The sequence below is a fragment of the Podarcis gaigeae genome (genome assembly GCF_964106915.1).
Source record: "Podarcis gaigeae genome assembly, chromosome: 3".
Classification (NCBI taxonomy): domain Eukaryota; kingdom Metazoa; phylum Chordata; class Lepidosauria; order Squamata; family Lacertidae; genus Podarcis; species Podarcis gaigeae.
In genome coordinates, this window is record NC_139680.1 from 55,586,384 (window position 1) to 55,601,957 (window position 15,574).

Here is a 15,574-nt window from a genome sequence, read left to right on the forward strand (position 1 = left end):
ACGACATAGTTTTCAAACAGCTATATATCTACATTTATTTCTGTGAATAAAAACAAGCTGAAGGAGCTTTGTTCTATCCAGTATTTAGTTCTATTTTTGAGTTGCAGAACCCGTTCAAAGACCTGCTGAGATATTTTTTGTGTGGACACACACACAAACACACGAGAGAGAGAGAGAGAGAGAGAGAGAGAGAGAGAGAACTTTGTGTACAAATTACTGAGTATAATTATTATAAATTATGTTTATATTTATACTTTTTGTTCTGCCACAGGATGTTTTTTATATGCATGTTATATGCATTATGAAAACCATCCATGTCCATTTGGGGATGAACACTTTTAAGCCTAGATATTGGTGTTTTTGGTCAACCCCCACCCATATCTGTATAAAAACTTCATGATTAGAGTAAATTTAAAACTTGTCTAAATGCAAGATGTTTCAATCCTCTTCAGTTCCAGTACAGACATCCAAATGAGGATGGTAATTATTTTCAAAAATCATTAAGAATCCATAGGGTCATCGCTTTCAGATATGGTGCCAAGACAATGTTTAGGCTTGGCACTCTCCAAACATTCCCTCAGAGCTTCTTTGTTCATACAATATCTAGCAGTCATGTTTGCACCACCTACACTAATGCTGCAATGGGGGTTTCCTGCAGGAAACATATATAGCAGGGATGAGGGACCTGTGGTGCTCCAGATATTGGTGGTCTACTGCTGCAGTCACCTGTGATCATTGTTTGAGGCTGGTGGGAGTTGGAGTCAACACCTGGAAGGTCGCAGGTTCTTTGTCCAAGATACATAGTGTGGAGGGCTGGTGTGCATCTCTAAATATTAAAGAACAGACATTAGGAAGCCATGATTTGATGCTGCTCCCTTACACACATCCACTATGCTCATTCAATTCAACCAACCTATTCAAGCCCTGAACAGGGTTCAAGATGATCACCATTAGATCTATGTGAGTTGGCGTGTAGCATTAGCCTGAGGTTCTTTCATGTCAGTTACTTCGTGACTTTCATCAAACTTAACAAATTCAAATGACAACAACCGAGAAAACCTGAACATTTTGTTTATTGACTGACCACTGGGCTTTCCGCAACTACTCTTTGGGTGTCTCCAAGCGATAGATTTGTCCCTTTAAAAACTTGCCCTCACTAATGGGCAATATATTAATGTGATTAGATTTTCCTGTGATGGTCTGATTTGTGAATGACACTTCCAAAGCCAAGCAATCATATGATAATGAACAGTGCATGAGCTCATGTTGTGTGAATGAGCTTGAAGAAACTAAGCATAATTAAGTGAACGTTCATCATCTGGAATAGTTCAGGGTGAATTCATACTTGCACTTTCCAACAGCAGTAAATTAGTCCAGTATTAAAGTACCTTACTCTGGACTTTCCACACAGCCAAATCAGTAGGGATCTGGCTAGCAATATAGACAGTAATGAGGTGAAACACAACATTGTTGGAGTTACTGCTGGAATAAAGTGATGCTGTTTGATTGCATAGATGCAAACACACAACCCTTGGTGGTTTTCCACCTTTCCTTCCAAACAAGTTTCAGTATATATTTCCACAATAGAGGGTGATTTCTTTTGAATGCAAGACGAGCTATATGGTGTGCATTTGTTAATATTTATTATTTATCAGGTATTTAGACAGTAGATTGGAACAGCTACTAATCTCTGTAATTATGTATTTAAACAGCAGGCGATAACAGCTCCAGAACAACCATTAAAACCTGTCTAATCAATAGTGTGCAACTTTCTGAATGTTTACTGATTTAAAGCCCATAAACTCATAAATGTAATACTGCTGGGACAGCAGTCTGTGCATTTTAAATTCAGGCGTGCAGCTGCAGATACGATCTTCAGACAAAATCTGTGCTGTTCAAATTGCTGTCAGCAGTTAGAACAGGCCACTCAGAATGCTTCAGGGAGTTCAGTGTGCCAGAAAAGTTGTTGCAGGATCACTAGGCTAATGGACATAGCCCATTTGTGTCTTCTGGGCATGCAGTTACCATCCAGCAGCCTTTAGATATCAGTCTGTCTTAGTTATGTGATTGGTGCATTTCAGCACCTCCAGGGCTCTGGACAGAGCAAGCATGGCTTGGAGTCAATAAGTGACTGCTGAAAATGAGCAGAATACTTGTGAATTCTAGTAAGCAGTTTCTACAACTCTTCCCCAAACCTAGGCCCTTATATCTATTTCTGCTGGAATTTGAATGAGGGCAAGAAATTCTGAGTAAACTTCCTTCCTTCCTCCTTGTGTTGCCCAGATTGATTCATGGAATTTCTCTCTCAGTTTTTGTCCATCTAATGGTTAGGCTAAGGATGCTAATATCATTAAGATTATAGACTCGTGTAGCTGGAAGAGAATGAATCACCCCAGGACAGTACATTCACCAGCTCCCTATAATTCAGCCTTGTTGATCAAGGCGACAGCATGTCACATGTAGGGGAAAAGGTGAAAATAAACGTGGCTGGAAATATTGCTAGCTTATCACATCTTTTGTGCACAGGCCATGGAATATGGTAGATTTCAATCAACGACCTTTCTGAAGATTTCAAAAGAAGTGCTGGGGCATAGCCAGCATTTCACTTCAATTTATTAATTGTGATAAGTCACTGCTGAATTTACAGTTCTTGACCCATTGTTCATTCCATTAAACAAATGCAACCATTCCTAGTTGCCTTAAAAAAAGAAAGGAAAAAAGTACACAGCAAGTTTTCTTACAACTTCAGGATGCAAAGAAAGATTACTTTGTTTATGTGAAGCTAAGGGAGGAATTTTAGACCAAAGAAAATAGCTCAAGCTGGAATCTAAGCTGAATTTTAAAGATACTTTTTGAGGGTTACTTTTACAAAATTTTCAATCCAAAACTATTGAGAATTTTGTTACTGGTTTTAACAAGGTGCCATAGAATGCTGTATGATCTCATTCTACTTCAGTTTTAGATGCGTCATGGAAGTAGAAAAGTGTTGCACTGTTGCTTCTTAGAAGAAGCCTAAACAAGGGACATTATTTTTTAATTCTATTAAATCAGAACATTGCATTGTTTTGAATTGCCAGCATTAAGTGGAGTAAAAAGATAATACTGCATTTGCAGCTTACAGTGAATTTTTGCTGAAACTACTTCTAGATATGCCCCTACAAGCTGGAGGATATGTACTTGGCGAGCATTAGTTTGACAATAAATTATTTCAGGAAACACTCAGCAGTAGGTAGCTTCTGTTTCTCCTTGGATATTTGAAAGGGATGGCTCAAGTGAGTTGGGAGTGGATCAGTACCCTGTACAATTGCTAGTAGATACTACTAGCATCAATTCTTTACTAAGTAGGGTGTGCAGAATTGCAACCATAAATGGATTTTCTGTGCCTTCGGTGCAGAAGGGAAATATTAACTTTATACAGTCCTTATTCTGTCACCTTAAATTTATATCAAATGACTAATAAACACCAAATAAAACATGTCAATTTACTCAAGTCTTGATAGTTTGGGGCCAAAAAAAAAATCACTGCTTTAAACATCCGCTTTATATAAGAAGACAGTTTCAGCCAACATTGCCTTAGATTCAGCACTTTATCTGGCATTTGCTCTGAATACACTCTGCTGCCGCCAACCATGTGACCTTGCACCTGTTATTGACTCACTCAAGTGTTTGATTGCTGGCTCCTTTTGTCTGTGTATCTGTACGGAGGTGTGAAAATGACTTTTTTTGTGACATGATCTCTAGGCTGTCTCAGCACCTGCATCCTCTGTCAATGGCAGATCGGCATAAGCAGAGTCAATTTGCATCAAGCAAGAGCAGTTTTGATTGTGCCTCTGCTTGTCATATGGCCTCACTGACGGAGGCTGCCTGCAGCTGGTGAGAATATGCCTCTTTTCTCCAAGGGCGGCTCTTGACTGTTCAGTGAAAAGATGGCAATTCTCATTCTGGGATTAAAGCCTCATCCTCTGGGAATGCTGATGCCGCAGATGCCATTTATTTAAGAGAAGCTTGAGCTCGCAGATCCCTTTAAGGAGCACTCTGGTGCAAATCTTTTTGTTGCACACTTGGGCATTGAACTAGCTCCGGTAATGTTATTTATTTTAAGGCATTCTGCGCCATCTTCCTGTCAGACATGACATTCAAGGCAGCTTATAGTTTCATAAAAGCAAAATGAATTTTTCAAAAACCACTGTAAGAACAGAGGGTGATGCCTAGCATGGGCATGCACACAGGGTGTGTCAGGTGTGCAGTAGCAACTGGAAGGCACCATTTATCTATTTATATACTGTGCCTCAGCCCTGTGTGTTTAGCAAAATATATACCAGCTCCATTCACATCCGGATGTTCATCTGTGCCCCACTGAAATGATGTGCATCTCCTATCCAGAGCCACCCCTTTAACTGCCTGGAGATCATGTCACAATTTTTATGTAGGGTGGCATAGAGATTAGGACTAGATGTTGCCTTTTTTGTTTGCCTTTCCCATTAATGATACTGCTTTAAACAGCTGCTCCTAGATTCTTATCTGATGCTTCCAATTTATTTTCTGGCCTGAAGTATTTGCTCTGCTCTCCTTCTCCTCAACATCTGCAGTTTTGCTGTAATTCATTATCTGGGTTGTATCCAACTAAGTCATACTCACATAGACCCACTGAAATGAATGCACTTACATTAATCATGCCCACTGACTTCAATGGGTCTTCCCTTATCTCACCAAATTCACAGCATTTCCATGACTTCTGCCACCTCTTACCATTTCTTGCATCGTCTGACCTCTTTGGGGTATTAACTTCTCTTACATCAGAACCAAGAGAAAAACTCTTAGAAAACAATATTGGTCTAAGGAACTTCATAAAGAAAGCACAAATGTTCTTCCATCCTGAAATGGATGGAATGCCCCTAGCTCTTGTCTTCTAGCAGGTCAGTCAAAGATTGTTGCCCTTGCAGATTTTGAAGAGTTTCAGCTGTCATCTCCAACGCCTCATTTATCTGAGCACTTCTTCTAACTGACACCATGCTTTCTGTGATGGTCTGGTTGGCTTGTTCTCCTAATACAGAAGTTGCTTCTCTGCTAACTCTGCTCTTTGTCCTGGACTCTGATGGCTCCCCACCCCCAATAATAGACTCCCCAGTCCTCCCTTGCCCTGAGCCTACTCGCTTGATGTCATGGGCAGGCTGGATGCAAAGGAGTGGTGGGAGGTACCAGCTGGGGAACCCCCAAGGGAACCTCCAGGGGAAGAAGGCTCAGAGCCAGAGGATTGGTGGTGGGACAAGAATGGTCAGAGAGCTAAGAGGGGGCAGACTGGGAGGAGGAGGTGTCGGAAACCTGAAGAGGTAACAGGGTTTAGTGAGCAGGAAAAGGCGGAGACGGAGTGCAGTCCAGAATCAGAGACAGAAGTGGAGGTTGGAGAAGAGTGGGGGCAGGACTGAAGAAGCTAGGGAGTATTTGTCTCCTGCTGTGACCATCTCCCTTCCCTTCCAGTGTTCCAGAACACGGAGAGGAATAAAGAGCTTGGAGCAAGAGAGAGACAAGACAAAAGAGCCTCAGGTTGCTGGGGGAGGGGTTTTAGAGACCAGTGGGAAGGTGGGAACCTTCAGTTCTTGCAGCTATTGGTGTTGTCCGCTCAATCTACTGGAGCCTATCTTTGCATGCAGGGGAAGTTCCTAACTTATCCACGGTTTGAGACCCATTAGCTACCCTGGTTTAGCTGGCCAGTCAAAGCGAGGGTGTAGCCACTGTTGTATGCTGACAGCTTCTAGGGGCCACAGATGAGAGCTGAGTGGAGACCAAGGCAGACAAACAACCCCAGAAGGAGCATGGCATATACCCCACCAGAGGTACTACCCCTACCCCACAAACCCCTGCAATATTATCTTACATACAGTGGTGCCCGCAAGATGAACGCCTCGCAAGACGAAAAACCTGCTAGACGAAAGGGTTTTCCGTTTTGGAGGCGCTTCGCAAAACGAATTCCCCTATGGGGTTGCTTCGCAAGACGAAAAAAATCTTGCACCCCCGCGGTTTTCCCCCGCTTTTTTCGCCCTTTTCTTAAGCCGCTAAGCCACTTATCAGCTGTTCCGCTGATAAGCCGCTTAACAGCTGATTGCTGGAAAGCCGCTTGACAGCTGTAGCGCTAATCTGCTAAGATGTCAATGGGCTTGCTTCGCAAATCGAAAAAACCGCTATACGAAGAGCCTCACGGAACGGATTAATTTCGTCTTGCGAGGCACCACTGTACTCTGTCCTGGAGTCTATTGGGTGTTCCCCTCCTTGCACAGGCAATACTGCTTTCACTGCTGAGAGCAAAATCTGCAGAGACTTAGACTTGTGCTTCCTATTCTCTCTCTGTAAACAAGTGAGGTTCCTTTCTTGCTGCTCTTACTTCCTGCCAAGTGTCATCCTGGCCTTTATGCCCATTCATAATTGCCTCCTTGGCGAGTATCGCAGCGAACAATGATTTTGTAGACTCTTTCTGTAGGGGTTCTCTTAGCTCGCTCTGAAGGGCTTTCCCAAGGGTAGCCAGCTCTTATATGGTTTCTTGCCACTTCTTCATGTTCTTCTTGCCTCTAAGCAGAACTGTTTTTGTCATCTGTTGTATTTACTTTAAAATGATTCCCAGAAAGCTTAGCCCTTCAATTATCAGGGCTCGGGGGGCATTCCTTTGGTTGGGTCCTCAGGCTACCAGCCTTTGCCAACCTGTCGTGATGGGAGTTCTCACCCAAAACATGCAGAGGGCATCAGGTTGGTGAACCTTGAGCTGAGGAGATTTTTCTTATAAAAGGAGACACATGAAAAGGCATACCCACAGAAACTTCAGGAGGTGTGGATAAATCTACTTAGTTTATTCAGAGGACTTCATTTTGAACAAAGGTGAGGTTAAAAAAATTAACAGTTTTTTTCTTGCAGATCTATCAATATCACGAAACACACAATTCAGCTTTCCAACTTATAAAACCTCATTCATCAGTAATGAAATGTGTGATCCATAGCTAATGAAATGTGTAGCAACAGCTGTACACCTGAGGGGATTGTAGAACAGGAACAGATCTGACAGCTCCAACTAAACTCCTAGATTCTGGATTTTTCCATTTCTTTCAATGATATGCCCCCCCCCCCCAATCTGAAGGCATCAACTGCATGTTATGTCATTCTAGGGTCATGTCAACCACAGATCAACTTTATATTGTAAAATAACAGGGGGAGAAGTGTGCTCTCATCCTGGGAATATGCAGTGACGAACTATATGGCATTTTAGCTTGGGGATTTAGTGGACCCATATTTAAAAGTTCACGAAGCTGAATGAGAGTTTCTGATTTGGAACTGCAATGTGCACAGGAACATAACTCCAGAGAAATGATCTGTTGGTCAGTTTCATGAGTCATCATCATGGAGTCCTCAAGCCTTCTCTGTGTTGAAAACAAATCGGGAACACTGCTGGAGTCTACACTGTCATCATCAGCAGTGTGGTTGAAGATTTTGTATCCACAGCTTTTAGTATCGATAGAAAACAGAAACTCCAATAAACTAGCCATTAAGCTGCCATAGGAACAAAAGACACAGGTACTCTGGATTTTATCCAAAGTACCACACTGCTTTCAGGAGAAAAGAAAAGAAAAACCACATGTGAAGATTAGCACTTGTAGACTGATGGCCCTTACTGCATCAAACGGCTGATGCTGCCGTTTTATACTCTCACCAGGTAGCTTTTCCTGTTTTGCTGACCATGCATTCTGCAGCTCAGGTGTTCTGTAGGGAGGGGGAGAGAGAGAGAGGTGGATGATTCAAGAAGATAATAAAAGTCACATTTTAAACTTCTGCTGTGTGTCTGCCTCACATTTAGAAAGTGGGTGAAGGGTTTATATATGAGGGCTCCCATGTGAGGAAGGGCAATATATAATGAAATCATGAAATCATCATCAGAAGATGTTGAGCTGAAAAGGGAAACAGTGAATCTCTTAGCAGGAAGTTTAGGGAAAAGTCAGTGGGATGATTTCTGAGAGAGGCCCTCAGAGTTGGGAAAACATCTTTGCTTGAATTGTTCATCTGAGAATAATCATTGTGCAGGCTTGACTGGAAAGCAGGAAGGTGACAAAGGGTACATGTCTACTGCATAAGAGACTTTGGCTGTTAAGTTTGAATGAATATGTTCCAGCCTCTTCATAAATCTTGGCAGTCGGTCAGCAACCAAAAAGTTAACCTGATTGTAGTACAAATATATCGTAGCATTAAAAATTCCAAGTGCTATATGCGTTGTTCCCTAATCAGCTCTTACATGGATATTCAGCAATTACATTAAATTGACATTTTAAAAATCCATTGTTCCTTTGCACAATGACTTGTATAATTTCCCTAAGAGCTACAACTAGAATATTGCATGCAGATATGGTAAATACAGTTCCAATCTTTTACACACACAATACAATGTTTGTTCTGCACCTGCAAGGAATATATATTTTAGTGTATATTTGTATATAATAGATATTCATGTGTACTGTATTTGATAGCTATGTATACATGTTTTTAACGTATGTGCATATGATAGATCTTTATGTATATTTGTTTAAAAGTCTGTTAATTTTATTTATATTTTGATAATTTTATGTCCTCTTGTTTTTGAAGTCTGGTGATTTTATCAGTGTTTTACTTAAGGTACACAAGGTATTCTTTTTTTATTAAACGGTCAACAAATCTTGCTTTTAAAATAATCCCACTTTGCCAGGAACAACACTACCTCTTAGTCTGGTCTACCTCACTGTGTTGTTGTAAAAATAAATCAGACACTTCTTTTTTTTTTTACACACACTGATGTGATTATTATAGTGGTAGCCTAAACATCTTTACTTCAATGTAAGACCCACTGAGTTTAATGCAGCTTCCTCCTAGCTGATTAGTTTAGGATTGCAGTATTGCTAGGAGAATGTGACATAAATAAATAAAGTTTAAGAGCATATTCCAGGAGTTGGGCATAGCAGTAATGTATGGAAATGCACATTGGGTTGAGGGGCAGTATATAGGTGTGTCTCCCCACTTATGTGGGGGTTACGTTCCCACGTAAAATGCAGAATTGTGTATAGTGCGAACACTATCTAAGAGCCTGTAAACACCCTCTAAACTTCTGAAAACTATTTAAACACCCTTTAAAAACCAGCAGCACTTACCAGACTGGCATGAATGGTGGCAATGATGTCTCTCAGCCTTCCTCATCACTGGAGGATGATGTGAAAATAACTACAAAGGGGGTAGACCCAGTACCCCAAAGTGGGATTGCAGTTGCAAAGGTTCCTGGGATTGCTAGCTGTTTTCTTTCTCTTTTCAGGCTGTTTTTGCCCTTTCCATGCCTTTTTTTGCAGTTTAAACCTATTTATTTACTTATTTCCTGGCTTTGCATGTATTTGCTGTTGCACGTAAGTCAAACATGTGTCGGGGTGTGTGTGCCTGTACTGAAGCATAAATCTTTAAATAACTGAATTTATTACTTGGAACCTGCCAGAAAGGATATTCTTGATCATCAAAGCTCTGCTGAAACTTACGAAATCGCAGCATTTCTCTTGCTGCTTAAAATTAATACAAAAACTACAATACGTTGAGAGAAGGATGTGCTTTAAGTGATAACTTGGAAAGATGTTGTAGACAGAAGCTATGATTCTACAGAGAGGATGGATAATTGTGCGCACAGGGAGAGGTGTATACATGGCATGAGAGAAAAAAAGTGAGAGGGGTAGATGTACTGGAACATAGATAGGAAGGTTCACCTAGGTTACGTTTTCAAGATTTCCTTTTTTCTTTTGCAACAATGAGGCCTTGGAACTTGCATTTTAATATGAAAACCCAACATTCCAGGGTTTTAACAAAATCATTAGAAACCTGCCCCTCTGTACACAGATTCTGTGAGCCGCCAAGTAATGCAACAGAGTCAAGTATTGCTTGTAAAATTGGTTTGCACGGTTACATTTTCCATTCTTTCATGTTTCTTTAATAGCCGCCTGTAGAGAAACAGCCAAAACCAATTTAGAAAGCAGTTCAGTAGAGAAGCTTTCTCCTTACATTTCTTATAGAAAAATCTCTCTGAGTGTGCAGCATAGACAGAGGTTCATAAATATTCTACAGTCACATTTAAAGAATACATAATGTAGTTTCAGCTTTATGATGTATTGTGAGTACTGAGTAAGTATTTACCTGTAAATCCCTCATCTCTTTTAATAATCTATAACACAGGAAAGCAAATATATAATTGTTAGACCGAGGAATGGGACAAACTACTGTGTTAATTTATTGAAACATTTATAGGTTCCCCCTCCCCAATCAAAGACTCATAAGGCAGCTAACAACATATATAAAACAAGAATAGTGTTCATTCATAAAAGATAAATGAAAGTGAATTTGGGTACATGGATGGGGAAAACAACTTTAGATGGCAAATCTTGTATCTAGAATGAACATATTTGAACTGCTACCTAGCAGGCAAAATTGCCATCTCTTTATCTGAAAGATTGAGAGAGGGTTACTGACAGGAAATTGGGCATCTTGGTTATTGCTATCCTGAAATGAAAAATTGGAATTCCATTCTTTAAATATTACCTTATTTTTGTTCTTTGCCTTTTATGTTTAAAATAATGTGGCTACATTTTAGGATAGAGAATTCAAATGCCATGCATGAAATGACTTAGGTGTGATAATTGCCAATAGAATATTGGATTTGGAGTGAGAAGGTCTGGATTCAGATTCGCATTCAAGCATGATTGCACTAGCCAAAATCTCAGCCAAACCTACTGTGCAAGGTTGTGTGAGTGTGCACTTTGTGATGAGAAGGAAGCAAATTGCAACTGTGATGAATAAAACAAGGCCACTAACCATCTTTTATATGTATTATATCCTAGGACAGTTTTCCAGCTCGCTTTGGAGGAATTCATTTTGTAAATCAACCATGGTACATCCATGCCCTCTATACAGTTATACGGCCATTTTTGAAAGAAAAGACAAGGAAAAGGGTATTTTTCTCTTGTTTGTTTGCATGGTTTTGCAAAATTGTTCTTTGTTTCTAGATTGATCACTTTGATTGGCAAGCAACACAAGCAGCAGAGGCAGTGCCTGTAGCATTGAAATAAATTCCTTATGAAACACATTCACTCATTCTAAAACTATGTTTGTTTCATCATGCAATGTGCCAATGGGGAATGGTTTCTGTTGTTCTATTAAGAGTTTTAACTTCCAAGATATTAGGAAGCTTTGCAAAATCATAATACAGTAATCATATTTTTTAAAGAGTAAGAACAATTGTAAATATGTTTTATGTAAGAGATAAAACATTGATACCAATAGACTTTAGCATCCAGATGATAACAGAGACTAAATAAATTCACCTTCAAACACTGTTCCTTGATCAATCAAAGCCTAGCCCCGATTTTATAAGTTTTACAGTGCTTTAAAATGTTCTGAACCTAATGCAGTAAGCATAGTTTAAAAATGCTGTGTGTAAGTTAATAAAGAAGCTGTCATGAAATGGGACATAATCAAATTGCCTGTGTTTTAATTTATGGGGAGGTACATTTTCACAAATCTTGGTTATGTTGGGTGCAGGTTCCTAACCTATTACTTTTATTGAGGTGCATAATGCTATAAGTAGCCAACATGTGAAGCATTGGAGTAAAATACTCCCAGGAAGCACCCCATCAATAACTGGACTATAGTATTTTGTACCAGCTGATACTTCTGAATATCATCTCTGCAGATGATATTCAGAAGTATCAGCTGGTACAGAATACTATGTTGACTAGTCAAAGTTATAAAGTCATGAATGGCTCATGTTAACTTAACATTAGACAAAAATACGACACCTGTGTTTTAACATATGGTGATGTACATTTTCACAAGAGTCATAAATGGAAATCTGACCTGCTGGCTTAAAAGAGAAATGGTGGCTGGACTTTGGGGCATTGATTACTGCAGCACTCTGTGTTTTCATTGCCCATTTTCATCAGTCCAGTGTACCAATTTGTTTGATGTGGACACTAATCAAACTCCAGGAAAGTACACCAGCAGGAAAACCCACTCATACTGTATGTGTTAGGGCTTTTTTTATCCTTTCCCCAAGAACAACTCTTGCACCACATTCATACGCTGCCTTTGAAATCTATAGGAAATTCAAAAGCAGCTTGAAATGACATGCTAAGTAGCACTATTCTTTGAAGGGAAAGAAAAGAAAGTTCCACTGTACATGCTGGAGCCCTTGAGGGTACATGCTAAGGCTAGCTAGATGGCAGCTACTAACTATCTAGAAGCAAAATGCGGTGTCCTGCTGTAGTCAGAGCAAGTGGAATTTGATGAAGGAAGAAGAAATAAATTCCATGACACACATCACAGATCCCACTCAGTAGGATATTTAAAAAGACCCTGGTGGGGTGCTGTGGTTTATCTTAGATTTCTGAGAAGCAGAGATGCTGTGTTATCCAACTCATTCTGGGTTTTTCTCTCCAAAAAGACTGTAGTGTTTCTCGGTCATATGTCAGATTTTTTTTATTTTTTAGTCTGGAAAATATGCTTGGGGGTGTTTGGGGGCACTTATGAACCTATGATTGCCTATTCTTTTAATATAAACACACACACACACACTGAAAAGCCATCTTGCCGGATATATTTGCATTCTCCCTTCAGCTTCTGCCACAAAGTGTCAGCTGCATGAAACTTATTCCGGCATGAGATGCACTGGAAGTGGTCCGAATTTTAAAATTCTGCCCAGCGGGTTTGTATCCAGTGCTGTGTGAATGGAAGTCCACTTGTACCAAGAAGTATTTTTGCAACCATTTGCTTGCACTAGCTACTTCAACCTAATTTTGGCAATCCTCCTTCCCTTTTGTACCCTCCTGCCCCACACCTCAGGCCATACTTTAGAATGCCTGCCCTTGGAGAAGTTTTTCAGTGGGCACAAGAGGCTACATTGGGGAAGAGGTATGTGAACTTCTAATCGCACTGGGTACAATCCAGTACTTATGTTTTCTAATAAATTAGAAACCTTTAAGTGGTCCTAAAATGCAACATTCCTTAGAGTTTAGCAGAACATATACATACACATTACACACATACATTTATTAGCTAGGATCCATAGAATGAGATGCGTGCACTAGTGGGATTTTTTTTTTTTTACTTTTCCTCGTTGAACATCAGACATCCCCAGCATAGCTGATTTTTGAAAACCTTGCATGGATTTGCCTTGTGTCAGGAAGGACTGATATCCGCTGAAGGTGCTGGCTTGTAATGTCTTTGATTCATCCTTTTAACAGATATTTCTCCATGGAAATAACCTCAACAGCCTGCACCAGCTAATCCACCCTGAGATTCTGCCTTCTGAATTTGGTGGAATGCTGCCGCCTTACGATATGGGCACGTGGGCAAGAACGCTGCTTGATCACGAATACGACGACGACAGCGAATACAGTGTGGACTCATACAACACTTCTGCAAAAGAAGTCGAAAAGGACCTGTCTCCCAAATCCATGAAGCGGTAAGTTAGGCCTGTTGAAACAGAAAAGAAGGGTGTAGACATTGACCATTGACGATGCTTGGATGGGGCTAATGGGAGTCGGAGTCCACAAAGTTCTCAAGGGCATGTCAGTAGCTATCTCTCATGTAGTTGATTTTCTAGACTGAATGACTTCTGCTGAGGGCCAGGACAGTAGCATATGATTTCCTAGGAACATAGGAAGCTGCCATGACTCAGTCATAGTGTTGGTCCATTTAGCGCATCACTGTTGGCACTGTCTGGCAGCAGGTTTTCAAGCAGTATTCTTTATCTACTTGGATATATCAGGAATTTTATCTGAGATTTTTGGATGCAAAGCATGAGCTGTGGTGCTTCCCCTATGTAATTTAGCCATTCCATTAAACTGTAATGCATATTGATGCAGTAACATTCGTTGTTTTGTATTAATGCATTTTGAAGTGGAAAAAGAAAACTCCGCTCAAGGCAGCTTGCAACATAGAACATTACATTTTCATTAATGATGTAAAATACAAAGAGAGAGGGTCAGCAGTTTTAAAAGATCGTAAAATTATTGTTTGCCTCATATAATAAAAGCCTGCCAGAACAGAAAGTAGTGATGGACAGGGACCAAATGCACTTCATTGATTTGATTGACTATGTATTTCTATGCCACCTTCCATTCAAAGGAGTCCCAACATGGCTTACCAACAATAAAGAACAGCCACAGCTGTAGGCTACAATTACAATGTCTGGGCAATTTAGAGCTGACCCCACCAAGGCATATAACACCATTAACAAATCAACAAATCACATGATCATAGGTAATTAGAAAACAATTATAAAACAGCAGCTAAAACACAGGCTAAACATTCACCTTCACCCATCTGCACATACTGCCTCAATAATCATTTACTCTACTGATTGAAATACAAATCCCAGCAAACAAGAGGACATTGATTCAATAGAAATACCTACAAACAGAACCATAATGTAGCAAAAGCCTTGTCTCCTACACACTGATCACAAAGGGGTGTGTTTGTGGGCAGCAGCCCCTCTACTGTTCACCAAAGTCAAGCTCTCAGCAAGAGATTGGGATAAGCCCCCTCACAAGCAATCTCAATCCCAACAACAAACAAAAGCAGTGATATCCTATTACAGATCTATAGGTGGGCTGTCCAGTAATTGGCAGCAGACACACCTCTTCTCTCTTCCCAGTAGCCACATCAGTGTCCAGGCTGCTAGAGCTGCCAGTGAACTGGGTGGGTGGATGGAATTAGTTCCCTTCCCCCCTTCCCTTTGCTCATACTACCTGGTAGTCTGACAGCCAGTCAGAATTCTCTCCATCCACGTTTCATGCTCCAGCTGCTCACCACTAAGAAATTCCTCTCTTTTGTCCCATGCAGCTGTGCTTCCACACTTAGCAGGACACAGAGGATGGCCTCTCCTTCTGATCTAAGGGAGCAGGTGGGATGGTGTGAAGTTATTGCAAGTCATGGCACTTTCATACCAGCCCTGTGGAGTGTTGTGTGATTCCAGATGTGGAGGACAACCCATTGGGACACAGATATCAGATATTATCATGAGGGAACCAAGTGAATTCCCCCTTCAGGCATTATCCTGGAAGAACAAAAGCTATGGAATTGAAACATGAATCTAGCAAAGCAAGCCCAACGAGATATGCCCAACCTGTCAGACATTGCTCATACACCTGTGCAAGCCACGCTGTGTGCTACAGAGTTCAGAAATATTATTATTATTATTATTATTATTATTATTTTATTATTATTTAGGTACCAGAGAAATAACCTCTCAATAACAGATTAGACAGTATTGTTAGGAACCACATATGTGACTACATTATTATGCTGAGATCTGAAGCCATCCATTTCTACAACATCAGTAACAAATATTAAATTACATTTGAAGGGAGGACTTTAGAGAAAAAACAGCATTGCATTTCCAGTGACTGCAGTTTCTTTCTGATGAAAAAAATATTAATGAAATGTAGCTGCATGAACTCTGAAGCTTTGTTCTCTGCTAGTTGACCAGTTTTGCTGAAGGAAACTGTCCTTGCTCAGTGATAATAGGGTAACATATTTC

At 40.4% G+C, this 15,574-nt stretch overlaps 1 protein-coding gene across 1 annotated transcript in view; it reads left to right on the forward strand.

Annotated features, from left to right (window-relative positions):
• The window catches only part of CLVS2 (clavesin 2), a 40,770-nt gene that overhangs the window by 17,576 nt on the left and 7,620 nt on the right, over positions 1-15,574 (forward strand). The window contains exons 3-4 of the mRNA XM_083731460.1: positions 10,875-10,985; positions 13,275-13,495. Of these exons, the coding sequence (XP_083587586.1) occupies positions 10,875-10,985; positions 13,275-13,495 (332 nt within the window). The remainder of the gene's footprint in view (positions 1-10,874; positions 10,986-13,274; positions 13,496-15,574) is intronic.